The sequence below is a fragment of the Scophthalmus maximus genome, chromosome 9, assembly GCF_022379125.1.
Source record: "Scophthalmus maximus strain ysfricsl-2021 chromosome 9, ASM2237912v1, whole genome shotgun sequence".
NCBI classification, from domain to species: Eukaryota; Metazoa; Chordata; class Actinopteri; order Pleuronectiformes; family Scophthalmidae; genus Scophthalmus; species Scophthalmus maximus.
The window spans coordinates 5,627,994-5,655,586 of NC_061523.1; the positions used below are offsets into that span (position 1 = coordinate 5,627,994).

General features: G+C 43.9%; 1 protein-coding gene across 13 annotated transcripts; it reads left to right on the forward strand.

Annotated features, from left to right (window-relative positions):
- Positions 1-704: 704 nt before the first annotated feature.
- On the forward strand, positions 705-24,014 carry LOC118319276 (centrosome and spindle pole associated protein 1-like). 13 transcript variants are annotated; one of them, XM_047334273.1, is made up of 28 exons: positions 705-847; positions 2,581-2,679; positions 3,739-3,811; positions 3,954-4,057; positions 6,586-6,917; positions 7,043-7,143; positions 7,358-7,454; positions 7,630-7,687; positions 8,367-8,644; positions 8,721-8,839; positions 8,961-9,102; positions 9,292-9,412; positions 10,001-10,039; positions 10,971-11,118; positions 11,215-11,388; positions 11,986-12,098; positions 12,360-12,509; positions 12,589-12,825; positions 15,651-15,767; positions 15,929-15,995; positions 16,180-16,306; positions 20,447-20,586; positions 20,660-20,788; positions 20,988-21,028; positions 21,141-21,201; positions 22,827-22,936; positions 23,068-23,212; positions 23,642-24,014. In XM_047334273.1, the coding sequence occupies exons 2-28, from the start codon at positions 2,581-2,583 to the stop codon at positions 23,809-23,811; spliced, it is 3,492 nt and encodes a 1,163-aa protein (XP_047190229.1). In that variant the 5' UTR covers positions 705-847; the 3' UTR covers positions 23,812-24,014. The 13 variants fall into 13 exon arrangements, with proteins under 13 accessions (XP_047190229.1, XP_047190230.1, XP_047190231.1 ...); XM_047334274.1 differs by having other exon boundaries at positions 788-924; XM_047334275.1 differs by lacking the exon at positions 705-847 and adding an exon at positions 1,454-1,588.
- Positions 24,015-27,593: the final 3,579 nt, after the last annotated feature.

Here is a 27,593-nt window from a genome sequence, read left to right on the forward strand (position 1 = left end):
TCAAAGGCTAAAATATTATCCATTCATATCATAAATATGATATTAATGATAAAGGTGATCGTTCCCACTGATTCAATGTCACAAAAATGGAAAGAGTTAACAGTATTAAATCTCATCAGGATGTATTTCAATTTAAAAATCAGTTATTATATTTTCCTGTAATCTGAGGATAGTGTGTTGAAAAAGTGACAATATAGTTGATTTTTATGTGTGAATACACATGTAAGGGACTGTATGAGCGTTATTGGGAAACTTTTACAAAATAAATTCAATAAATTATAAATTTGGGATGAGAGAAAGTAGAACACAATGTCCTCCTTTAAAATATTGGGCGGGGGGGGGGGGGGTCCTTCCTTTCAGCAAAATGAAAAAGCACATAAAATAAATAAATTACTTCACATTGAAATAGTCAATAATAATAGGTTCAGTGTGTAGGATTTATTAACATCTAGTGGTGAAGTTGCATATTGCAACAAACTGAAAAAACCCTTGGTGGCCTTCAGGGAACGTGAGAAAATGGGTAAGGGCCCTCTAGAGCCAGTGTTTGGTTTGTCTGTTGTGGGCCAATGTGTCCTTGGAAGCATGGATGTATAATAAGAACTGGACTAGAATTTAATGAAGTTGTAAAATAAAAACAAAAATCTAATCTAAACATTCCATTATGATGCACATGTGATGTCATCCCAATGATCGAAGGATCAAAGGCGCACACACTCCTGTGATCTCATCGCATATAGCGGGTAGTGAATCCTCTCAGAATTCTATATGAACTATAGCAGACACAATATTTGAAAACAGAAAAACCGGACCGAGGCCGCCATCCAGAAAGACGACCACAATTTCTGAGGTATGTCTGAGGCTGACAACGTGGTGCCGACAACACCATAAGAATGAGCTCGGTCGTTGGTGTTGTCACATTTCCAGGTATTCCAAAGATGTTTGGCAACAACGTAACATCTCATGTAATTTCTTTGATTTTACTCTTTTAAAGCATTTAAGTGCTGCGTTTAATTTAAATTGGGTTAGAGCTGCGGTAAGAGTAAGACAACAGTCTGTTGTCGTTGTACACTAACTTTTAGCATCAAACAACAACTTTTTTTCTAACCTATCAAAATGAACAATATATTGATTTCCAACCCGATAGTTTAGCGTGCTTCCCTTCATCATCATTGTTATAGTGTTTATATTGCTGATAATAGTGCTGTCATAGATAATGTGTGTGCCGAATTTATTGTTGCATTATAATCTCGGAATTAGGATTACCGATCCTCGGGTCGGAAATTGCAACTGGAACGCACCTGCGAGTCGGAATTCCGATTTTGGGAGGTCGGAGCTCCGAGTTCCGAGGTGCAATAGAACGCAGCATCACAAGCGGAGTTCGCGGGTGTGGTATAAACATTTCCATGGTAACAGCGAGCTCCACCAATCGGAGACTTCGACGTTACACGTAAGGCCTGTGGGTAGTGTAGTACTTCTTAACGACCAGGCGAATAAAACATGTTTTACTTAAAACAAGGTTGATGTCGCACGGACTTGTGGCTTCCACGGGGGGGGCACGTGGCATCGTTTCACGACCTCGTAGCTCGCGGTAGGTCTACCTCGGGTGGTTACGACACTATGGCTAATAATCAAAAGGCTCAGGCACTGGTATTGGCACCGCCAATTTTTTTTTTTTTTTTTGCATGCTAGCAAACATTGGCGTCTCCGGTAACGCGTCTGACTCGCGCTCCGCTCAGCGGCAGGTCTTATTCCATGTCAACCACAGTAGAACCCGCAGTCGCTAACGCTACTTGGGCGAGGGGCTCGTCGCTAGCTGAGGTTAGCTCCACTCGTTTCTGTGCCGTTCTCTTTCGCGGCGCTTTGGCGTTTCCTTTCCTTTATGAAAGCTAACAGGCTAGCTAACATAAACAGTACACTGCGAGTGACCAACGCGGCGCCTTCCAGGCCACGTGTTAAACCTTTTATTTTTGTTTTATTTTTTCATCAGTCGTCGTGCTAATAAGAATAACCATTTGTTCAACGATAGCCGCTAAAAGAACGGATTAGCGCAATCGGCGAGGATCGTGACGCTATCGGTGTTCTCCGTGGTTGCCTGACAACGGACAATTAAAGCGACAGTGTCGTAATGCAACCCGGCCGTGAATCGGAGAAAGTTGGCCACGTCTGATGGTTAGTGCCATACGTAGAGCTGACAGACGTCGTTTTGATGATGAACCCTGCGCTGGTGTCCGCCGAGCGGGGTTCACATTGGCGCGTTGAAAGGCTCAGTGTCTTGCGCACCAGTGCAAAATGAATACTGTGTTATCATTCCAACTGCGGGTGATTGTATTGATTAGCTCGCACCAGATCAGAGAGCAGGAAGTCGTCATTGAGATCAGCTGCTGCAGTCCATGGTTGTGATAAAAAAGCCCGTTTATTAGGCTGATTAAATATTGATCCTGATCCCCTCTGGTTAAAAGCATCAGAAGCCTGGAATCTCTTAACATTTACACTTAATGTACACTGTCTTTGATGGATGGATGCAAGCAAGCACTGCCTTTTTGTGTTCTCATCTGGGTTGTATGACTTTGTCAAATGAAGATGGACGATGAGCTGGAGAACTTCATCAGGGAGCGAAAGGCGAGAGTGGCTGAGGATAAAGCCGGTCTACAGCAAGACCCTCCTTACATGGAAATAAAGGTGTGTTGAAGTGACGGTGGCAGAGTCGTTTGAATGGACTGATCCTCCTCTGACATTTGTTGTGAATAATTCCTGTGTGACTTTTGATTTTAGATATTTAATTGCATATCATTTTGAATACTTAAGCCTTTGGCTTCATCTAGTAACGTGCATTTTATATATATTCATGCCAAACGTAAGGCGTAAAGAAAAAAACTTCAACACATTCACACAAAGTAAGGATTATGGCAATGAATAGCTAAAACAATACGGTTAACTTGAGGTAAACATGCTGGTTATATTGCATGATGGCAAGAGGAGCCGGGGATACGACCCGTTGTTGACTCTGACCCCATTCCCACATGGTCGTAACTTTAGTCCTGAGTGATCCACTAGTGATCTAGCGTACAGTTTTAAGTTCACGTGTGACAACAGCCAACACACACTTTGGGGATACATTTGAGATCTGATCACTCAGACCACTTTTTGCAGGTGGTGCTGGACGCATGTGGCCACCTTCTTTAAGGTGTTTGATCGCAAATGTGTCCTGGGCCACATTGAAGGACTGCCTGCTCACAGTCTGACGACCTCTGACCTGCTCCAGTTTCATAATGAACCAAAAAAATATTTTTCTTACACTTCTCCGTGCCCTATGCTCATCCAGTGATTTATTTGTGGCCACTGCCACAATATTACAATTTTAAAACAAAAATTCTGTAAAATGTTGTTTCATTGTACACACACACACACACACTTTAAACAACATCATTTCTTATTCGCAAACAGAAAATGACGTATGTATTTATTCTTATATAGTGAGTGTTGGTGAGATCTGATCACAGGAGATGCTTTCAGGGCAATGGAGTGAGGTTAGAGATAGAGGAGGTACTAGTTTAATTAGTTTCGTTACTTCCAATGGTTGTATTACAGCCACTATTACTAACTGTAACAACCATAACAAAATATGTGCCTTTCTGTATGTGTTAAGAAATGTAAAGGTTTAAAGGGAGTACTCAGGGGACCATTTTGCAGCTGTATATATCTTTTAACAAATCATGTTCCTCTATTTTGGACTGACAGGCAAAACCCCACAGAGCTTATGGGTCCACTGTCAAGGAGAACATCCCCCCCAAGTCTGTTGCACAGGGCAAAGGTACAGTAGACAAGCAAGCGTCTTGCCGTCCGTGAACAAATGTTCGCCATGGCAGATGCCTCCTTTCAGTGGCAGCTGTCTAGTTTTGACACAAAACTTTTCACACTCTCGCTGTTAAATATCAATGGGTGTGTTTTGTCAGAGGAGAGCTGCAGTGTGGGTCTCCCCCTCGGCGTGGAGTACGAGAGGAAGAAACAGAGGCTGCAGCATGAGCTCCGGATGGACTTCAGGCACTTCATGGCTCAGGTGAGTGTCGCACACTTGCCTATTTACTCAGGTGTTTGGGTGTAGCACATGAGCACGGAGGTCAGTTAATTAGTTTGACAGATATTAAGGGAAAAGTCTTCTACACACCTATTTTAGGCTAAATTGTATTATAAGCAACTTATCTCTTATACAGTGGTCCACTGAAAACACTAATGGGAGCGTTGTGTTCTGTTTGCACCTCCATTACTGACACACAAATTAAAAGCCGTGATCCAGAGCTGGATCCAAAAAAACAGTATTTCTAGCACGGGAATATGTTTTACGGCGGTTTTCATTATTTCACAAACTCCTCCAAATGAGGTAATGAAATGTAGCTTCTGTTTGTCAGTACTGTGGGACACAGTGGGAGAAATCCTTTTGCAGCTCTCAGTATCCCATAATCCACGTAGTGTTGAGGTGTCTTGTGTAAGTATCACATCACCAGGTTGTGTTTACGGATTCAAGTGGAAGAGGAAAAAGCTACAGCAGGATGTCATTAATATAGAAACTCAGCATAAACCCCTCTCTATTCTGGAGATGTAGTTAATCACACTAAGTAAAGGAATATATAAGTACTATAAATATAGTGAATCTAACTAACTTTGTATACTGAATGTGTACTAATTTAGTACCACAACTTGCTCTGCAAGAGTCTGGAAGAGTAAAAACTCAAAATGCTGGAATCACTTTTAAGCACTTTTACCGCGCAGATCCAGGCCCGTTGATTCACCTCAATAACACGAGGTCTGTCAAGGTAAATACCGCTCTTTAATGACACAATGTGGCGACATAAGGGGGTGGAGGACGCCACTGTTACTTTGCTTCACTCACTTTTTAAACACTTGGAGGGAAGTGGGTCTCACGCTCCGACTCCTTTTGTTTAATAGAATCCAACCCCACATCTTGGCCATCCAGCTTTTGGAACAATTCGATCTTGATTTGAATCTTGTGGGTTGGATTCTGAATTTTTTAACCAAAAGGACAAGGAGAGTAAGGGTTTATGGAGTCGTCTCCAGCCAACTCTGCTCCTCTACTGGTTCTCCACAGGGACGTGTGCTGTCAACCTTACTATTCATCCTGTACACCAATTTTTTGTCAGAGCAGATATGAAAACAGGACCATTATAAAGTTTGCAGATGACTCTAATTGTAAGTCTGCTCCAAAACAATTAAACTAGTCATGGCCCGATCATTGAAGATTTTGTGAAGTGGTGTTAGGAGTCACATCTTCAATAAAACATATCTAAAACAAAAGAGATGCTCATTGATTTTAGAAAATATGCTCACACTCACAATGTCACCACAATGAAAAGACAATCAGTGCAGTGTGTGCTTTCGTACAAATAATTGATTCTAAGCTGAACTTCGAAGAGAATTGTGCAGCTATGTGTGTAAAAAGGGGCACCAGCGACTTCACTGTCTGAGAAAACTGTTCTACTTCCATGTAGATAAAACCATAATCCCCTTTTTTTTATTGTGCTTTTATCGAATTGGAACTCACTTAATCAAATTGTGAAATGGCCCAGTAAGCTTATCGGTGAACCCCAGCTGAACCCGGCGTCCCTGTACACTAGACAGGTACAGAGGATAACCGACTCCATTTTTAATTTTTAAATGACAGCACCCTTTGCACAAGGACTTTCAGCTTCTCCCTTCTGGAAAGAGGTTTTTAGTTCCAAGGTGTAAAACCAAAAGGTATAAAAACAGCTTTGTTCCAGCTGCAATAACACTGCTGAACAAGCTGTAAGAAAAATTGCACAATTTGCACAAAATCTTTCTGGAGCTTTCATTTCTGTATTTATTATTTATTCATTCAGGGGGGTTTAGAATATTGTTTTTACTTTTTTCTGTATGTTATGGTGGTCAGTTTTAAGTGTTTTCATTGGAATTCAACGTTGTTAGCACCTTGATTAGTACTGGAGCATTTTAAATGTTTTATTTATCGTCCCATTGTATGTTGTCTGTTGTGTCTGAAACTGTGTGTCATGGATGCCCTGCACCTACGGGTACAGATAAAGTAACCTGAACGATCAGCTCTGTCGATTTGAAAATGATGTTCTCAGCCAGACAATATAGTTATGTTTTCTTAAAGGCCTGATTCAGTTATTGTCAGAGTTTTAGTTTCACAAATAAGCTGGTGGAACTTTCTGTTTAGGAATGGATGGCTGCCAAAATAAACTGAAATCAAAAGGGGTCGGTCATACCAACCTAGTCCTTACTTTGTCATTTATTCTTTACTGACAACAATTTATTGAAATTTCCAAAAGGCCTCTCTTTGTCTCCCAAAAGTGTATACTAATATGTAAAGTGTTGTTTAGAGCTGTGACTCCCGACGGGGTTCTAATATTCAATGTGATACAGTGGTTCTGCTGTTGCCATGCGATACATGGAAAGATTGTCGAGTAGTGATACACTTAGATCAAACAAAACCAACAATGGTTTTGATTTCACTCAGCTTGATGCTGATGCTTAAGATGGGAAATGTTTTTTTTTCTCTTAAAAAACATAGCTTTTTAAAATTGTTTCCAGCTTGAAGACAAGATGGGTATTCTCTCCAAACAGCGAGCCTCCTCATCGAGGAGTGTGTCGGCTCTGACAGAGGACAACAAGCGGCCGCACAGAGCTCTGCGTCTCGCTGAGATTAAGGTCCTCAGTCCCGAGGAGGAGGAGGAGGAGGAGGTAGAGGAGCAGTCACCGCTGACTCATAGGCAACCCGACAGGCTGGGGAGGCTGGTGAACCATGAGTCAGAGGACGATGAGAACTTCCGGGAGGAGCTGGAGCTAACGGAAGGCCGAAGGTGCCGACCTGCGGGGACTGAGGCTGGATATGAGAGGAGACGAACCAATAAGAGCGATGGCAGGTACCTGTGGGAAATGAACCATTGTTTCTTTGTGTGCGTCATAAAAAAGATGACCGCCTTGTTTGTCTGTATTTATCAATTTCATTGATGTCATCATCAGTCTGCTTTTATTCTGCTTTTCCCAGGGAGAAGAGGGAGAACCCAGTGAGCTTTGGCAGAGAAGGCAGGCAATGGAGAGCGCCGAGCAAAAATGAGACTCCTGAGTTTGCCACTGGCCTTTTAATAGGTTAAATGATGTTGTGTATTCTGCATCTCAATATTTTGTTGTGAAAGTCAAAGGTCTGCCATTTGATGACCATTTTTTTATTATTTCCAAAATAGGCCATTAACTTACTGATCAGTCATTGATATTGATCGTCCTCCTTTACTGAACAATGGCCTTGTGCAGCTTTTATCAAGCCTTTCAAAGAAGTGACGGCCTCTTTGTCCCATCCTTTCAGGAGCAGCGGATACGGAGGAGGCTCTGCGGAGGAGGAAGGAGCGTTACAGACGGGAGCTGCTGGAGCAGATCGCCGATCAACACCGGAACAAGAAGAGGTACGGTCTTAGAAATGTAACACCCGAGTAATTGCGTTGCAGACACGCTGCTGAAAGACCTGAAGGCTCCTCTATGAGAAACGCGCTGCACTCCTCTCGAACGTGCCCGTCGATGTCATGAAATGCCCGATGACTATAACTCTAAGAAGTGTGTGTGTGTGTGTCCTTGTTGCAGGGAGAGAGATTTGGAGCTGAAAGTTGCTGCGACTGGGGCGAATGATCCTGAGAAACAGGTCAGCAAGACACCTTATTATTTAGTTTGAGTGATTTGATTACTTTCAAATTGGCTTTATGTAAGTTTGTGCTATTGCCACGTGGATAAACGTTAGCATTAACAGCTGTTTACTTACTAATTGAGCAGAAACATTTGCGAGTTCAGCATCAAATTTCATTCCTTTACTCACCAGGACCTCCTGCAATGGAAAGCAGCACTAATGTAAACTCTTGTTTTCCTCCGACTATAGTTAGCATGCGAAACAGCTGTCCGTCGTCCAGCGGGGCCAATCTTGTCCAGAGGCGATTCACTGTAGCGTCCAGGCCGCCCTGACAGAAGCGCTGGTCAGAGGGCGTTTTAAACCTCTTGTGTTAAACACAACTATGGCTGAAGTTCTTGGCAATCAACCATCAGAGAAAATATGCTTTTCGCACCTTTATAAGATCACGCTGGGAGGAAACACCTGCCCAAATTCACGACCACTTCAACAGATGTTTCTTAAATGTGGCTGGAGGGTAAAATAGTCAATGATGGATGTGTCTTTGTCCAAGGGGAGTCATTGAGTCATTACTAATTTACTGGTTACTCAGAAAATACAATTATGATGTAATTGGAGTTACGTTGTAGTGTACACTGTAGTTATGCTGCTAATGCCACTTCAATCAATCCTTGAATACCTATCCTGGTCCACAAACCAGCCGGACCGAATCAGGCAGTTTGGACTGAGCAGGAGGAAAGATCTTCAGGTTTCAGAGCTTTCGGCAACACGACAGAGCGACTCATCTTCCAGAGGTCTGCCCAGCAATGTAAAGATTGGTGGTAGAGAAAGAGAAACTCCTCCTCCTGAGCGGCCTCACATGGCTTTCCAGTCGCCCCTGCTGGAGTACAGTTCGGCCCTGGGCCTGGGAGGCGGAGGTCTGTCTCCCAACAGTCAACCCGCTGCCCCTTCATTCCCCAGAGCCGTGGACACCCACAGGTATGTTCTCAACTAGAAAACAGAAAAGTAACATGTACAGAAAGTTCTGGATTTGAACATTACCTTGTTTCTCCAGAATTCCTGTGTTCCCCCCACATCCTCCCTCAACGCTCAGTGACGCCTACAGGAACCTGTACGCAGCGCCCCATCACTGCTATGGCAACAGAAACCTGCTCGACCCAAACATGGCCTACTGTGAGTACAGCTTTCCTCTGTGAAATGGGATGACAACCATTTGTTTTGAGTGAATGTATTTGTAGTAGGCTTTATTAAAGAAAGTAGCATCATAACTTCAATGTTTCATCTTTCTGTGCAGATGGCCCTTCGTCTGTTCCTGGCGCCGGCCTTCCCATGTATCACTGGAACTTGCCACCAGGGGGTGCTGTGTCCAGCCAGTTTGGTAACCACAGCCCTCACAGCCAGCACAGTGGAAGCAGCTTCCCCGAGCCTCCAATACAGTAAATATCCTCTCCAGCTTTAGTGTGTTGACTTGCAAAGAGCTCAGAAAATTATTAACCAACATCCAGGTGCCCCATGAATTGGAGAATTGACTAGTGGTTATAATGGACCTGCTACATGCTGTTGATGTAATAAGACACATTTTCGTTAAAACGGTAAATGATGTAAGCCCTTTGGTTTTCCAACTGTCCTGGCAGGCCCTACAGTGAGGCTCCTCCTGTGGACTCGCACATCAGCGTTTTCCCTTCAGAGAGATCCAAGTCGTCCAGGGAAAGGGGTGTGATCTACAGAGACGCTCTCAAGGAACAGGTAGGTTGACTCATTTTGAATCTGCTTTGAAAAATAACTCTACTCTACTACCATCATCATCCATCAGAATAATAGTATTTCTTTAAAATACAACGAAGGAACAAAATTTATCATGGTAGCATATTAGGGGTGTTAAAACTAATTGTTTCTACGATGCATCGCAAAGCGGACATGGACGATGCTGCATCGATGCAGTGATGGACCATAATCGATTATAGCTTACTGACGTTACTTGTTAAGTTTTTGACCGCGGCTGGGCAATAAAGTATTAGAGTTCAAAATTATTTCCTGGTAGTATTCAATCAAGTAAATTACCAATACATTTTTCCAGTTGATTTTAAAATGTGGATAATACATACGCAAGATGACTTAATTGTTATTGATGGAAACAGATTTGTGATTTAGGTTGTCGCATACCATTTGAGCGTTTATTGTGGAGTAGGTTGTGTAAGACCAGTATCATCTTGACACCGGTCCTAGATTGGAAACGGCAGTAGCAGGGAGTGTACAAAGCAAAGTAGTGGCAGATTTTGGCGACGTAGACTCAGAAATGAATTAACTACATCCTAGTGTGTGGTATTTTGGCAGGAAGCGTCCAGGAGAGGGAGCAGTGAGCTTTACACCAAGGTATAATGGACATAGTTAAGAAGAAAAATAAGTTAAAGGGGCAGTAAGCGATCTTAAACCAATACACAAGCCAGGCGCAGCCCTGGCTCTGTAAATTGAAAACAAAAGATGGGCTCACAACACTGGCGAATGACGCTAAGACTGAGGGGTTTTGGCCTTGTGGTTAGCACTTCGGTCTCATACCTGCGGCCGCGGGTTTGCCAGAGCATAAAATCATCAACAACAACAAAGGGAGGGACAACCTTTCTCTAAAATCGCTTACTGCCCCTTTAAGTTACACTATTAGTTTCTCGATGTGTCGATAGAAGTTGCAGTAGAAGTGTTTGCGAGCTCTCCCCAGATATTAGTGTTCTTCATGTCGCAGTGTTGCCTCGTTCCCACCCCAACCCTGTTCTGTTTCCCCTCTTAATAAAGGAACAAGAATGTTCTCTACCTTTCTCCTCAGCTTGTTGGCTTTGTCCAGGCATTTCTGCAGTGCACATGATCGCTGCAAACCCACAAACTGTTTCCAGCTGCACGCCGTTTACTTTGCTTATTTTTTAGAACCGAGGCTTCATGCTTGAAATTTCATAGTGTAGATATGTTTTAGAATTGATGCTTGACAGTTCATAGTTGAACCAAAAATTGAAATGAACATTCTACGTCGAATCTCGTGATTATACAGCATGCGAAAGGCTAAGAATGTTGTGAATATATTTTTTACACAATAAGCTTGATAAATTTATCTGGCAATAAGTGATGTAATAGTTTTGATCACCAAGTCTTACTTACTGCATCACTGACTAACTGGATTTTTACAAAGTGATGAAATATTCACACATGGTTGCAAGGAGAATTGGCTGCTGACATAAAGTTCCACAGAGGTTTCGTGTGACAAGAACTTTTCGTCCTTTGAGGATTTTGATGTGACTATGAAAATACTGTGATGTAGATCCAGGAGCAGCAGGAAAGGAGGCGTCTGGAGAGGGATGAGCGGGAGCGTCATGACGCTCAGCTGGAGGCCGACTTAAAGTACCACCAGCCCTGGGGTCGGGGCGGAGGAGGAGCCCCTCTCAGAGACGGCAAGGGAAATCTCATCGGTAGGTCCGAATGTGTCATGTCTTTTTATTTCACAATTTGCTGTGTCTACAAATAACAATGTATTGTGTTTCTAACCTACTGATCCTGTTGCCAAGCTGACCTCAACCAAATGCACAAGCGGAACGAGGAGGTCTACATCAACCCGGAGCAGTGGCAGAGGAGAGCCGCGGTTGCCATGACGGCAAGACCGGCAGAGTACCCTGACCCCAATGCGAGGATCTCTGGTGAAGCAGAGAGCAGCCTCCATGACTCCAGAGACCAAATCTCTGGTACCACAACCAGATTTATTCTTCATTTATTTAGCAGTGTTTTGCAATTGGAGCATATTTAGCATCACATTTTAGCATTCAGCAACGGGGAGGAAAATGTTTTATGATGGAGCTCTGATAAAGGCATCGATGTGGTGTGAAAATAAAGCAACATATGTTAATCATTCTTTCTATGCAGTTACAATCCACTGTAAAGGACAGAGAGACAGACTGAACTTAAGCACTCATTCAGTTAGGTTAGGAATAAATATGAAAATGTCATTTTTATTCCTGACCTGAGAAATGAGCATTAGCCCTCAAGATCTGTGCTACATCTTTGCCTTCTACTCAGTGGTTTTTATTTTGGACTTGATGGAGAATTGGTCAGAAAAGAATATTGTTTAAGTTAATTTGGCTGGGATAGCTCAGTGGGTTACACCCCTGACTTTGACACAGAAGGTTGGGGGTTTAACTTCCAGTCATCCCAGAGTGCACTTTGACAAGGCCCTTCATGCTACCTGCCTTGATAATTGTAAGTCGCTTTGGACAAAAGCGTCAGCTAAATTAATGTAATGTAAAATCGCAGTTGAATTTCTTCATGTTTTATTTTTTGTGCAGGTTTCACACATGTCCACACCCCCCAGTTTGCCAGAGGCAATGTGTTCGCCAACCAGCCCACCCAGCACCAGCTCCAGGAGCAGGACAAGTACAAAGCTTACCTCAAACAGCAGGTACTGCTACTAACAGCCGGTGATGCTTGTGTCTTTTATGGTAGGCTGCCGTGTCCGTCACTTCTGCCAGCTGCCCACCCTGTAGAGTTTTTGTTCTCAGCAAATTGAGCTAGCTGCTTGTGGAAGTACATTTTGAGTTTATTTGAACAGAGGCAGTCTAGTGCCATCAGATACATTGACTCCAGTCTGCAAATAAATGTTGTTTGTGTTTTTTTTCCATGAGTTTCATGTTTTCTTGGTTACCTGTATTTTTTTTTACAGATTGAAGAGAAAATGCATAAAAAGGCAGAGGAGATGGAGAAGACTAGACTGGAGGAGGAGAAGGAGGAGAAGAGGCTGGCCGAGCAAAGGGCTTGCATCCAGAGGGAGTTCGAGGAAGAACAAGAGAAGAAAAAACGAAAGGAAATGGAGGTAAAGTGCTAAAGAAGAGTGATATGAAGGGGGGGGGGTGAAAATTTGTGTTTGAAAATACTAAAATACAGGAAAATAGTCCAAATCTATCTCCGTCTCCTTTTCTGTCTCTCAGCAAAAGGCCAAGAATGAAGAGCTAATTCACCTCGCTCAACAGAGGAAGAAGGAAGCAGAGAGGAAGGAGAAGGAGGCGGAGAGGAAGGAGAAGGAAGCAGAGGAGAAGGAAGTGGAGAGGCAGAAGAAGGAAGCGGAGGAGCAAGAGAATGCAGCACTGAGGAGGCTGTATGAGCTGGAGAGGCAGGCTCGGGTGGAGGAGGTTGGTTTTCTGACAGTAACACGACTGCGTTTTTTGTACCAATTACGCATTTTGACATCAAAGTACGCCAGTTACGATTTGTCATTTTCTAAATTACGCAATAACACTGGTGACGCCTGTGAATTTAATCATAACGTCTCCGGTTAAATTGTGCACGTGCATTACTCAAATTCTAACATCAAGACGCTGCAGTGTTTCGCTACCAAAAGGAAAAGAAGAGTTTGACCAATCACAGCGCTGAATTTATTCCACCAGGCTTCAATTTATTGGCAAATCTTAATGACAACCATTTCAATAATAATAATAATAATACATTTCATTTATAGAGCACTTTTCATTGCTAAAAGCAATCTCAAAGTGCTACAGAGTATAAACAAGATAAAAGACGGTTTAAATAGAAAAAACATCGGTGGGGAATGCTTGTTTAAAAAAGGTTTTCAGGCCCTTATTAAAAGAGAGAGTGCTTTATGGAGCCCTCAGGTGGTCTGGAAGGGAATTCCACAGGCGAGGAGCGGCTGAGCAGAAGGCTCGATCCCCCATGTTGCGCAGCCTGGTCCTGGAGGGGTGAAGGTTGAAGGTTATTAAGCTGTAGGAAGTTTTCTGTCATCCACTCCTTTATCTCCCCATGCAGGAGCTCAGTGATGATGATGACCATGACAGTGAGGCTGCAGGTGAGATAGGTTCAGTTTTTATGTAGAGCTGTGTGTCATCAGTGTAGCAATGGAATGATATTCCATGCTGGCTGATGATGCGGCCAAGGGGAAGAGTGTAGAGGGTGAACAGAGCGGGGCCGTGAACCGACCCTTGAGGGACTCCAGAAGTGACAGTGAGTGTTTGCGATTTTGCTCCTCCCAAGGAGACGTATTCTGTTCTTCCAGACAGGTAGGACTGGAACCAGCTCAGGGCGGAGTCAGAGCGTCCGATGGTGTGTTGGATGCGCTGAAGGAGGATGTTATGGTCAACCGTGTCAAAAGCTGCAGACAGATCCAGAAGGATGAGGAGCGATGGTGATCGAGTGTCAGCCGCCATCAGCAGGTCGTTTGTGACCCTGACCAGGGCTGTTTCGGCGCTGTGGGCGGAACGGAAGCCAGACTGGAACTTTTCAAATTGGGAGTGAGAATTTAGGGGGTCCTGAAGATGTCTGGCGACTACTTTTTCCAGCACTTTGGACAGAAATGGGAGGTTGGAAATTGGCCCGTAGTTGGCGAGGATTTCTGGGTCTAAGCTGGGTTTTTTGAGGAGGGGTCTGATGACAGCAGTTTTGAGATCAGATGGAACATATCGAGCCTGGAGTGAGTGGTTGATGACTTGGGTGATTAGGGGACTTTGAGCGCAGACGTTGGATTTTACCAGGGCTGTAGGAAAAAGGTCCAGGGTACAGGTGGAGGGTTTCATCCTGCGGATGATGTCCTCAACCTCTTGCTGAGAGATCTTGGGGAAGCAGCAGAGAGGCTGGACAATCTCAGGAAGTGGGTCGGCAGTAGGGACTGACAGAGCAGGAGAGCTGAAGAGAAGAGAGCGGATGGTGTCGACTTTTTTCCTGAAGAAGATGATGAAGTTATTGCACTGCTCTTTCTGTGGTATTGGTGTGTGAGAGAGTTTGAGGCTTGATGAGATGATTTATAATACAAAAAAGCTGCTTGGGGTTTCCAGGACTTGTATTGATGATGTTGGAGTAGAACTGTGACCGTGCTTCGCTAAGTGACTTTGAGTAGGCCTTTTGGTGTTCTTGATAGACCAATCTGTGCACAGTGAGTCCAGTTTTTGCAACACGCCGCTCAAGTACACGACCAAGCTGCTTTCTTGTTCCGTAGATCTGAAGTAAACCAGGGGGCTGAGTGTGAGAAGGTGACTGTTTGTGTTTCACAGGGGCGTGGAGGTCCAGGATACTGCTCAGGGTGTTGTTGTAAAAATCCACTGATTCATTTGCTGATGTGAATTTTGCGGAGGGTGTTTGCTGGAGGTCCAAAGTTATGTTGTCCAGGTTGATGTTTTTTAGGTTTCTGAAATTAATTTGGCGTTTTGGCTTGGTGTGGTTAGCTAAGTTCAAGTCCAATGAAATGGCTTTGTGATCCGACACTCCCAGATCGTACACCAGCAGATTTTTGATGGGGGCAGTGTCAGTACTGACCAGGTCGAGCGTGTGCCCTCTGTTGTGTGTGGCGATGTCGACATGCTGTTTCAGGTTGAGACAGTCAGGAGTTCAGCTGCAGGGTGACAGGAGGGGTTTCCCATACATTGACTAGACTGTGGCGGCCCGCCAGTCCTAATTTCTTATGCCATAGACTCGTAATTTCAATGAGTGTTCATTTCCTTGTATGTACCTGTTAGGAATTGTCTGGTTAATAAAATCAGATTGCGAGATTATCATCTCTTCCCTGTTAAGCAAGGACATTTCAAGAAATTTTCTAAAACGGCATGGATGATGGTCTTAGGTCTTAGGTATAACGGTTCTGTGTCAAGTTTCAACAACACAAAGACTAGGGAGATTAGGAGGAACATTTGTAGATGAAGAAAGAAGAATATTTCTTCTGCTTTGATATTTTTTATGGATCACCAAAAAGGAAAAAGTAACCAAGACTGGTGATTTTCTTAAAGATAATGTGACGGATGTATTCTGTCACACCCTGACCTTCTGCCCCCTCAGCAACCAAAAGACCAGGGGTGGACTTTGTAAAAGCAATGCCTCTTTGTAATTGTTTTGTTTGAAGTAAACTCTTCAGACTTTTCGGTAGATTGTCCTTTTTTTTACGGTTTGTCTGATATTGGATCCAAAACACAGACCGAGGGGCAACAGCACTCAAATAATCAAGTGTTTTCCTCAGGTCTGCAGGAGGCGCTCGCCTCCAATCCCCACCCTGCAAAAAAAAACCCAGGGGCCACGCCAGTACACCCCGAGACCCCCTACTGCTGACAGCCAGCATTCTACTGCCCCCCTGTCTGTGAGTCTCACTCACTCACTCACACACACACAATGAGATAACACATGATAAAACCTTTGTCTCTGTATGACAGAGGATGATTTCTCACCAACTTGGATAAGGATTGGATATGATGCCCCCTCTGGGTTTCTCTCATACATTATTCACTCTTTTTGTTTCAGGAGCGCTCGTTGTCTGGTCTCCAGTCCCCTCCTGTCCCTGCTTGTAGGAACCAGATACGAGCTGCAGGTACAATATTAGCGTGTACACACGCACAAACACACTCACACTCACACACTTGGATCAGTATATGTCAGAAAGCCAGTTGAAACGTCATTTAAACAAACAACCCAAATCTGCAGCTAAGACCTGGTATTTATAGTGAAAGCACTTTCTCAGATCTGTGCGCGTGTGTGTGTGTGTGTGTTTTCAGGTGACAAACGTGACGTGTTCATTGAGCTGTCAGCAATGCGTCGGCAGCTTCGCAGTGAACGTAAACGGTTGGAGGGTCGTCAGCAGCAGGGTGACTGTGAAGAATTGGACCCTACTCTTAGTGACAGGTCAGAGCTGGCTGATTCATCAACCTGACTCAAACCTTTATTAAACACAATTGGATCAGAATACAAATTGGATCCATCTCCTGTACATGCTTATTTTATTTCAGTGATTCCCAAACAAGACGTTTTGCACCCCAAAACTATTTAAAAAAAAAACACAATTTGAAGAACAACTACAGTTTAGAACCTTATGTACATGGTAAATGGACTGTATTTATATAGCACTTTTCTAGTCTTAATGAGCTTTACAACACAAGTCACATTCACCCATTCAGACACATTGATACAGTGCTGCTATTTGCCACACTTTTTCTGTCACATTCATACATGTTAAGTTTTGGTTGTATTAGTTTGTCCTTTCAAGATACCGTCACGTTTCTTTTTTGTATACCGTGTGTGTTATGGTTAAGCTGTTTCTGAATAATACTTGTGCTCACAAGAATCACTCTTCCGTCTCATACCTTTTTATTATGAGTTATACTCAAGTGGGAGTATACAACAAAGCGATGAGGTAACACTTTCCCAAGTTGTTTATTATTGTCCGTACAAAGTCAGATTTTTTTTTTACGGATTTACAGCGTGAGTTCAAGGCTAACTTAGCTATAAGCTAGCTATCACATTGTGAGTGGGCTTCCAGGGGTCCAGTGCTATGTTGATGACCTCCTCATCACAGGTTCAGATGAGACATTAACAGACTCCACAAGGCACCATCAAAGGTGGAGGCTATTGTGGAAGCGCCGTCCCTGAAGAATGTGAGTCAACTGAGATCATCCATTGGCCTGCTGACATACTATGCAAATTTTGTGCAAAGAAGTCAAGTTGGCCCTCTCTGAGTCAGAGACCCAAACTACCACTTTAGTTGGCATGTGACGCCTCGCCATATGGTGTGTGTGCCGCAGTGTCACACATCTTCAGAGAGACCAATTGCTTTTGCATCGAGGACCTTGAGTTGGGCAGGAAGCAATAACACACGGATGGAGCGTGAAGCCGTGTCTATAATATCTGGAGTAAAGAAATTCCATCAGTATAAAATATAGGAAACTAGGCTGGCACTAGAACGCAGTTGGGCTCTCCAGGTTCCTGACACATGCTGAGCCAACACAAGGCGACATCTTGTTCTTCAAGGAAGTGCCTGCTGCTTCAGTGACCTCAACTCATGTGAAGAAACACACATGCTGATCCAGTCCTATCCTATCTGAGGTTATGGACATCATCGCCAGTGCAAGGAGAAGACAGTTTTAAAACGGATGGCACGCAGCTATTTCTGGTGGCCAGAGCTGGATGCAGCTATAGAGGAGAAAGCAAAGTCTTGTTCTGCCTGGCAGAAATTGAGAAACCTCCCACAGCTGGCTCCATTGCACCCATGGGACTGGTCTGAGGAACCGTGGCAAATAGTCCATATAGAATTTGCTGGATCACTAGAGAATTACATGTTTTTGGTGGTGGTCGACGCTCCAAGCAAACGAGCCGTTTTGGTTAACCACAGCAGCTTGTTGGTGATAACGGCCCACAATGTCTGAGAAGACGTTCATGGAAGTCAACACATCAAAGTCTGCGCCGTATCGCCGGGCCACCGATGGACTCGCTGAAAGATTCGTACAGACCATGACGACCATTGGTGCTTAGCAAACACAGTGTGCAAAATTAACAGACATGTTTGCTGCAGGGATTGCAGCAGCTTCATTTTCTACACTACCTTGACGTGCACAGCAACAGGCAGAGCTTTGATGGAGGAGAGGTGGCTGGTCACGGCCACTGTCAGACAGAGGAGAGCGGGTGTGTGACAGGGAGGGACAGAGTGACCAGGATCCGCAGGAGAGTGTAGTGGAGGCGGTGAGCATAAAGCAGCCTCATGTGTCAAAGCATTTGTTGGCGTCTTTCATTCTGTCTCTCTTCTTTCTTTCTTTCTTAAAACAGCACTGTATTTCCTTCAGGAGAGGCTTCTCGTTAAAAAAAATCAGGGTTCCCTTGATAAAGATGTGCTGGAAGGTTGTATGATATACACCTGTATCTTCACTGAGCTGAAATGTCTGCCTGCTTATGTATTAGCCGACAGGGGAAAAAACTTTTCATTTTCAGCCAGGTATGGTGCTTCCTATCTTGTGACTAGTTCTCCACTTACAGTAAACTCAGATTGTTTGGTGCTGCCGTCCTTTGTTCTTCACCTTCCTGTGGTAGACACATGAAGTGTGGGTCAAACTCCCCAAACAAACAAGCACACTATTGATTGAATTGCTCAATCACACGGGAAGATCTCTTACTCCTCTCTGAACATTAATATAAAATAGGAACGTGATCAACTGTGTAAACCTTACGCATATATCTGTGCTATATTTGAAATCTGAATGAACAATTTAAACAGCACATTGTCCAACTAGAAGTCTTACTCTTCAAGATTATGAACACACTTGTATACTGATACTTTCTTTTAAATAATTTGAAATGATACTTTGACTTCTAGCAGAGCTTTTTCTTTGACTTTGATTTTAATTTTGTTTTCCACAGCCACCTCAGTCAAGCGTGAGAGTGTACAGTGCTACACTACTCCACAGCACTGACTACTCAGCTTTGTGGAGGTTTGGGGGAATAGTACAGTGCGAGTATTTAAGGCGACTATGAGGACGGTGTACTGGTTGGTGGTGTCCGACCGGTTGTGGTGGGCCGCTCCAGTCAAAAATGCCATGGGCTGCTTTTTGGTCCCAGTCCAGCCCTGGAAACCAGTAGTTGCCTAATCTGGAGAAGACGCGTTGATCCACTACTCCACGCTACTGGTTCTCGTAACGACTCACCTCAGCCATTGTCCTGTGATCCAGAGCTGGAGGCCTACAAGGAAACCACCTCGTCCCCAGACGGCAGCGTCCAGAATGGACACAGTGCCTGACACCCCTACACCTGCTGAGGTCGCTCAGACCAGGTCCTATACAGGCCCCACCCAAAATAACACTGTCTGACCTACTGTACCCCAGAGGATACAGGCGACCTCCAGATAAACTGACACTTTAGTCTAGAGACTGACCCACAGCGTCGGGGCATAGTAATCCCCAAGGTTCAGTCTGGGAAATGATGTAGTCTACCCTCTTTCTCTATAGTTCAGGCAAAAGTTCTGATTTGACAAAACATGTTCTTGTAATTAACACGTGATCATTTTGTAAAAGTAATTATATGAGGGAAGAATACCAATCATTAGAGACTGTGACACAGTAATCGATTTTTATTGCAAACAAAGAGCAAGTTTTACTTTTTTTAGGGGGGGATGTTATGTATTGTCCTTTCAAGATGCCGTCACGTTTTCAGTTTGTATACCGTGTGTGTTATGGTTATGCTAGTTCCGCGGTTTTGAATGATAGTTGTGCTCTCAAGAAACACTCCTCCGTCTCACGGCCTTTTATCATGAGTTATTATACAAGTAAAAGAGGGAGTATGCAACAATACACATTCATACACTGCTGTCTGAGACAATTTAGTGTCAAGTGTCTTGCTCAAGGACACATCGACGCGCGGACTGGGCGCAGCGGGGATCAAACCGCCAACCTTTGAGTTAGTGGATGACTGTCTCTACCTCCTGAGCCACAGCTATAATTTGCATCAAAGACATAGAATGGTACATGGGACATGGACAACATGAGTTGTGCTTTTTTGTGCTTTGTTTTGTTTGCCAAGCCAGAATATTTTGTTGTAAACTGAGTTGAGAAACAAAACTTTATTTTGTAGTGTAACACTGCAACTGTCATTTTGCTGTCTTTTAAACCCATTAGGGGTTGTGCGCTCTGTAAGCATGACACTGAAATCAGAATAAATGAAAAATGAAATTCATCCTCATGAGACAGCTGAAACACCTGAACCTGTGTAGCCTGGCTAGAACCTGTGGGGGATGTTGGTAAATGAGCAAACATTTTCAATGGTTTAATGTAAGGGATTGGTGAAATAGATACAAGTAATGGATAGATGGTTGAAATGAATGGTGACGTCATTGAATGGGGTTGTGAGCAGGTTGGGAAGCACTGACCATTTCTGCCCTATTCAGCTGTGTTTGGTCAAAGGCCGTTATAAACCCTGTGATATGCTTTTCCCCCAGATTTTATGGTTAATATTGAGCTTCAGGATTCTGCTGTGCCATTGGAATGACTGTCTTTAATTGTCCAGGCATCAGGAGCGCCCCCCGGTGGATGTGTTTGACATGGCCAGGCTGCGGCTCCAGGCTCCGGTCCGAAGACCCAACTCCAGGAACACGGAGCCCAGAAACCTGCTGCGAATCCACGACTCCCTTCAGCTCAATTGCACTGGTAGTACACCGGTTTTTCAGACTATTAATTGCAAACCAACATTATTTTTTACAGAATTTTTTTGGTGATTCAGGTGGGAAGTCCAAGCTAGGCTTCAGTGAGGTTCCAAAGCTGGAGGAGATGGGTGTGACCAGCAGGAGAAGGCACGACCACAGGGATCCATATTACCTGCTCAGCAGCCAGAGGTCGACGGCCCAGGACGGTTAGAGCTCCTTGTATTTTTTATAAATTCCTTACTTATTTATGAATGTCAGGGATGAATATGTTGTCTCTATGACCTCATTCCTACTTGGTGATCTGTACCTGGGCACATTATTTGGACAGTAACATCCACAGCTCTTCACATTGAAACCTTGTCAAGTGAGGACATGAAAGTTAGCAATGTCCTTGTTGTGTTCCAGATTATTTTGACCTGTCCCCACCACATCAGAATGAGTATCTGGTAAGTTGAATTGAAATGCTGGTTTGATTCTTAATCCTCTGTATGGTTCATATCCACTGTTTGCACCAGCTTATGACATTGTGAAAATAAGTCGTGTGTGTGTGTGTTGCAGAGGAGTATGTCAGGGCAATCTGGAAGAGGTTCTCTGCTGGAGTCAGAAAGTGCATTTATTGGTAAGACCAACATGGACATGCAACACTTTTCTTTTGCATCTTAGAGGATGAAAAAAATGATTAGTCGCCTCTTCTTTTTTTCTAAAGGTGACACTATGCAAATTACTTTTTCAGTCTTTGTGCACATAAATGTCTGTATCTGTGGATCCTGCCAGCCCACAAACTGTGAACAAAGACCACCCTGTGTTTCTTTTGTGAGCTGGCTAATCCCTACAGCCTGGCTCTGAACAACTGGTTCAGATTTCTCTCCCACTCTGATGTCACAGTTGGACTCTTTTGAGGTAACCCCGCCTGCAATCTGAGAATCTCCACTTCTCTGGTGAAAGCGGTTGACACAACAGACTGGGCCAGCTGGCCAATCAGAGCAGACTGGGGTTTATCGGGAGGCAGGGCTAAAAGAAATTCAGGCGTTTTAGACAGAGGGCGAAAAGTGGAGCTGCAGGAATGGGCAGTATGAGAACACTGATGCCTTTTCTGAACATAACAGCACGTAAACCTTTTCAAGTGGTACCCCCAATTAAAAGTATGAACCTGAATATGAGCATATGTACAGTAACATTTAAAGGATCCAATATCAATTCTCCGTCTGTGCTATTTGGTCTGTGAATGTAGTGGTGTGTTTGTCAATGGTTCAGTGAGGGCTGCATAATGTGTAAATGTCTACTTTGTGGAAACTAAGTCACTACAACACGCAGAAAACAATTATTTTAAGTCAAAGACAAATGTAGATGATGGTTTAAGTCACAACAGTTGTAAATTGTGGATGTGAATTCTTACAGTATATCTGGATTGCCCACAGTTTATAGGACTGTTGTGTGTTAGCTGGCTTCTCCAAGTTCACACACTTTGTAAGACGCTGAATTTGCCAAAACTATTGTTGACCCCATCTTAACACCTCAATCTGATTGGATGATGGCAGTTTGATGTCAACGGGTCAGCAGACCTTGGGTTTCTGCCTTTAATGTGCTCAAACTGATCATTAGAGTGAGTGTATGAAGCGTCTGCTACCTACAGTCCATACGTTGCTCCCTGGGATAGAATTTAATCCCCCCCTATTTTTAAATATGCCTAATGATGCCAGTGGTACAGGTTTTTCTTTTTTATTATTCTTGCTCAAGTTTTATGCACAAGACCTAAAAAAAAAAACAATAGACCTGTGTGTCTGACTTGTCATACCTGTACGGTAATAGGTTCCAATATTAATATTTATCTAATATAACTCAATAATATAGAATCGAAGTGTAAACTAGGTCAAATTGGGAGATATCATCAATGTCCAGTATCTGTCCCTTGTACAGACGTTTGACAGTGAATTCTGGGGGATTGTTATCAACTCTTTCAGTTTATAAAGTCACCTGAAAATGTAAATATAAAGGAACTGATGTGCGAACAAGGAACCACAGTGTAGCTTATTGTGTACGTTTGTTTGTTCAGATGACTGGGAATCATTTTTCTCTCTCTGTGTGTGTGTGTGTGTGTGTGTGTGTGTGTGTGTGTGTGTGTGTGTGTGTGTGTGTGTGTGTGTGTGTGTGTGTGTGTGTGTGTGTGTGTGTGTGTGTGTGTGTGTGTGTGTGTGTGTGTGTGTGTGTGTGTGTGTGTGTGTGTGTGTGTGTGTGTGTTTTGAGACCCCCTAGGCGATGCCTTTCCACTCCCCCGCACCCCAGACCCTGACAAGGCCCCCCTGCTGTCGGCCAGGGAGAGGAGGAGGCTGGCCAAACAGTTGCAACATGCTCAGGTACACAACAAATTGTTGTTGTGTAGCCTATGAGCTTAAAAGCTACAATAAACTAAACTAAAAAGTGATTATTCTTATTATTTTTTTAATCTTGTTAAGTCTTATTTTGCTGTGTCCTGTGGTTGGTCCAGGAACGAGCTGCATCCAGCCAGTGCCTTGGTCAGCACTACGACTGCTCCACTCACACAGGCACCAGGCTGCACCAGGAGGCGGAGCGCAGGAGCCCGAACAGGACGGCTCCCCTTACGGCTCTCAGTCGTCGTGGCAACACAGCCGGTGCGACTTGAAATATTTTTATTTTCTGCTAGTCATTGTTTTTGTGTTATAATTTCAGCTTTGTCGAAAGAAAAGCAAATATCCAGAAAGCAGAGTATCTTGGGGTGAGGAACCTTTTTCTCAAGGGGCCATTTCAAATTTTATTCCGTCGTCGAGGTGGTTTACTAAATGATTGACCACTAACCTCTAATGTGAAGCTGGAACCTCTCCTCCTTGGTGAGGCACCTTGATGTCAGATGGTGCTGATCGTATTGATTTTCTTTTATCACAGAACAAATTAATTGTTCTTTTTGTGTGTTGCTTTTTTTGTTTTTGAGAATGGTCTCACAGGTCGTATTCTCAACCCTGCTGTAATAAATACATATTTTTTACCACAGTACGTGATACTTTCAGTGTTTGACTGCGTGTCTCCCTGCTGCTGCTCTACAGGACCAGTGGATCTGTCTGATGACGACGATGACTCCTCCCCTCCTCAGTTTTCTCTTCACAATTTGAACCACCAGAGCTTCGTAGAAACGGATCCCTGGCTTCGGCCGGGGAGATCGGACACCCTGAGATGTTTGGGCCGTCCTTCGAGGAAGGCGCGATTGGTGACATAGGATCCTGTTCCTCGAGCCTGTCGGGTTCATTCACAGACTTTTTAATTTTGGTCTGTTTTACCTCATGGATTTTGTGGCAGATGAAGATGTGTCGGTATGAATGTCTGAAAAATGATACCTATTTGTATGTATTTTAAAGAAAAATCATTGTTTACATCAGTGGGAACTGGGCATTTACTTGCCTAAATAAATTATTTTAAGTATTTTGATTCTTTGCATCGTTTGACACGACACCAGTCTCACCTCTACACTTAATTCATGTTTTCCAGCCCGATTATGTTAATGATATTGAGTCTTGCGTAGTTCGATGCCAATATATTGCCAACAATTGGAAGTATTTCTTTGAAGCGTTACCTTTAGGTCCATGATAGTGAAACCATTATTCAACAACAGGATATCACAACATTAAGAAAAATAATTTCAGTTTCTATTTGAATCGCACCATTAATTATTTCCCATTTAATTTTGCTTACAGGAACTTTCATTACCAACATACTACATTGTTTCAAATGAAATATGTTTTACATACTGGAGTAAAAAGCTATATTTGATCCTTATTCACTCGTGTTAAAATGGCATCACTGGTCAGACTTCTGCACCATCGTCGATTCATCTTCTCATCGGAGAATGTGGCAGGACCAGCCAATCTGTCACGGCGGTGACACCGTGCCATCCTGTTCACAGAAAGTCACTTTTCTAGAGGACACATTAAAGCCAACCACAGGCCCATGACAGAACAAAATGAAGTTGATTTGCCATCTACTGTACTTTTCAGCAGGTGATGAAGAAGAGTGCTGGTATCTCGAGTGTCTCGGGTTTTGATGCTGAAGATTTAACAAAAACTGAAGACGGAACATCACCAGGGCTCTCCCTTCGTCTGGAAAACTTGGAGCCCTTAAATTCGGGGAGATGTACAGTATATAACCTGGAAATGCTCCATTCATTGCATTGGATTTGTGTTGCCAGGTATTGTGGAAACCAGCTTTTATTGCTTTCGAAAAATCTCATTAAAAGTGAATTTTTATGGTGTCGCCTGCTCCTTCCCTCGGGTTTAACCATTGTGTTTGTGTGTGAATATGCTAAGTAGGATGTGTGGTTCCCAGTCGGGGATTGGCCTGCCAGGTCCAGGTCCTCCCACTTCGTGCTTGGAGCTTAGAAGACACCGGTTGAGATCGAATTGTCCTTCCAATCTATTCCTCTCTACTATTCCTTGACCTCAGTGGAAAATGTCACAAGGTCAAGGAAAGTTGTAAAGGAGAACTTATAGGACTTAGGAAAAGTCGTGCATGGCGCGTCACGTTAAATATCGCTGCCCTAATGAATTGTGGGGCGTCTATATCTCCTTACTCTCACATAGGAAGATCCAGTGTACCTTATGCTAGAGTAGATAGGAAAGGACGCATTGAAGCTCCTTTCCCATGCATTTAGAGAATCCGAACAGCTCTCATCATGGCTGCTGAGGAAATACTTCTGGGTCACGTCAAGATTCAGGAAACTTCCTACGACAATTTGACAATACAACCTCACCCAGTGATTGGAGCGGCACCCAGCACCACCTTCCAATCTGGGAGCAGCACCTGCTGTATGTATATACATACTGTGTCGGAGGCTGCGTTTCATTAGCGGTTCAACATGCTCTCCTTCACTGCCCCTCAGCCCTTGACACTCTTCTCCGCAGATCCTCTCCGGCTCCGTCAGGTCGGATGGAGACAGTCGGTCGTTTGCCATTTTCAGGTCTCTCCGGTCCAGAAAGGTTTGATAGGGATTCGGTCAGAGCTCTGGCTGGGCCCCGTCCCATGTCTCTTGGGAACCTTCAATGCAGCAGTTTTGTTTTTTTGCAGTTGTTGTGGTCTTTTCCCCATGTTGATACATTTGCAAACATTTCTAAAATCCTGTTTTTTCACTCTGTCATTGTGGGGTGTTGAGTAAAGACTGATGTGAGAGGGAGAACAATCGATTTGAAGTATTACCGCGACCCTATATATATATATATATATATATATATATATTGGGAGGCCTTTGTAGTAGCCTAAAAGAGAGATTTCTTTTATGCTTGAGTACACACACTCACACACACACACACATTTTCCACCTCTCTCTGTCTACCTCTTTGTTTCCCATTATCAGTCTCTGTCCCTCTCAGTACCGGCCGTTCTGTTCTCTGTCCCGTTCATGCTCTCTTGCTTGCGCGCGCGCACACACACACACACACACACACACACACACACACACACACACACACACATACACATACATACACGCACGCTCTCACTCTCTCCCCTGGTCGGTCGAGCACCGTCACCCGCTAACTTCCCTCCGTCTCCCCCTCTGTCTCTATGAGTGATGACCTTCTCCGGCACTGGATAGGAAGGGGGATAGAAGCCATCTAAACTCTGTTACGCCCCCATTACTCAACCAGACACCCCAGTGTCAATATACCTCCACACACACACACTCACACACACACACTTGCACACGCACGCACTTCGCGTCCCACTCAGCATTACACTGACTCAGGAAGGCCACAGCAGCATAGCGTGCCTCGCAACTTCATCCAGAAATTGATGGTCCAGGCAAAAACTCCTCAGCTGGTTGAAACAATTTATTGCTCCAAACTAATTTTATGGTCTTTGACTCCCCAGCAGCCCAGCACACGAAACTCAAGAGGAGAAGGCCAGGCTGCACCTTCCCGTCCAGCCGGGAGCGCACCTCCAGTGACAACTCCTCCTGCTCGTAGCTTCCAATGGTGTGTAAAAATGGCAACGGACAGCTAAACCCACCATGACAACTTAATGCCATATTATACATTGAGTGTTCCCAAAAAAATGTATATGCAATACGTAAATGTGCGCCGTTGATCGAACGTTTTAACCGTCAACCGGACGCGTTCTCTTTCCCCGCCATGTTTCTGTGTATGACGTCTGCCGCTCGGCGACTCTTTTTTTTACAATTACTCCGACACCACTTACACCAATACACTACACTACCTGTCAAAAGCAGATTTATCACGCCTTGTGTTGCTCGGGACGGGAGGAAGAAGAGAAGTCAGGATGTCTTGGCTTCGCTCGGTGTCAAGGCAAAGCGAATCCCGTCGTATAACAGCGAGAGCTGCAGCAGTTAATCGATTACTAAATGAATCGCCAACAATTTTGATTAATCGGTTCAAGTGGCATTTATGGGGGAAAATTTCTCTGGTTTCATCTTCTCAAATGTGAATATTTTCGGGGCACTTTGCTCCTCTATGACGGTAAACAAAATATATTTGGTGTGTGGAAAAAAACACCTTGGGGGTCCGGGAAACGCTATCACCATTTTACGACATTTTATGGACCAAACAACCGATCGATTAATCGAGAAAACAATCGACAGATTGATCGGTTATGAAAATAATCGTTAGTTGCAGCCCTAATTAGAGCATATTTTACATGTTTACCAAAGTCTTACGTTTTGATCTGTTTAACCTGAAGTCATATTCATTGTTTGGTTTTTTTGGGCCAATTTGGACGAGCATGTAGAAAACATAACTATTAACTTTTGCTATGGCTCATATGTCGTCAGCGTGCATTCGGAGTCATGTTTTGGCCACTCAATGATAAGTTCAACATTCACTCGCCTTTTAGCTTTGTCTTGGTTTCCACCAACGTCCGAGGAACGCAGCGGTTTCTTCCGCAGCTATAAAGTGCTCTGCGGAGGTGCTCTGGCTCGCTGCCGACTCTTGTCTGTCTGCCGTTTGGTGCCGGGCAGCTGGTGAACACTGGGTTGGTACGAGACGGTTTGCTAGA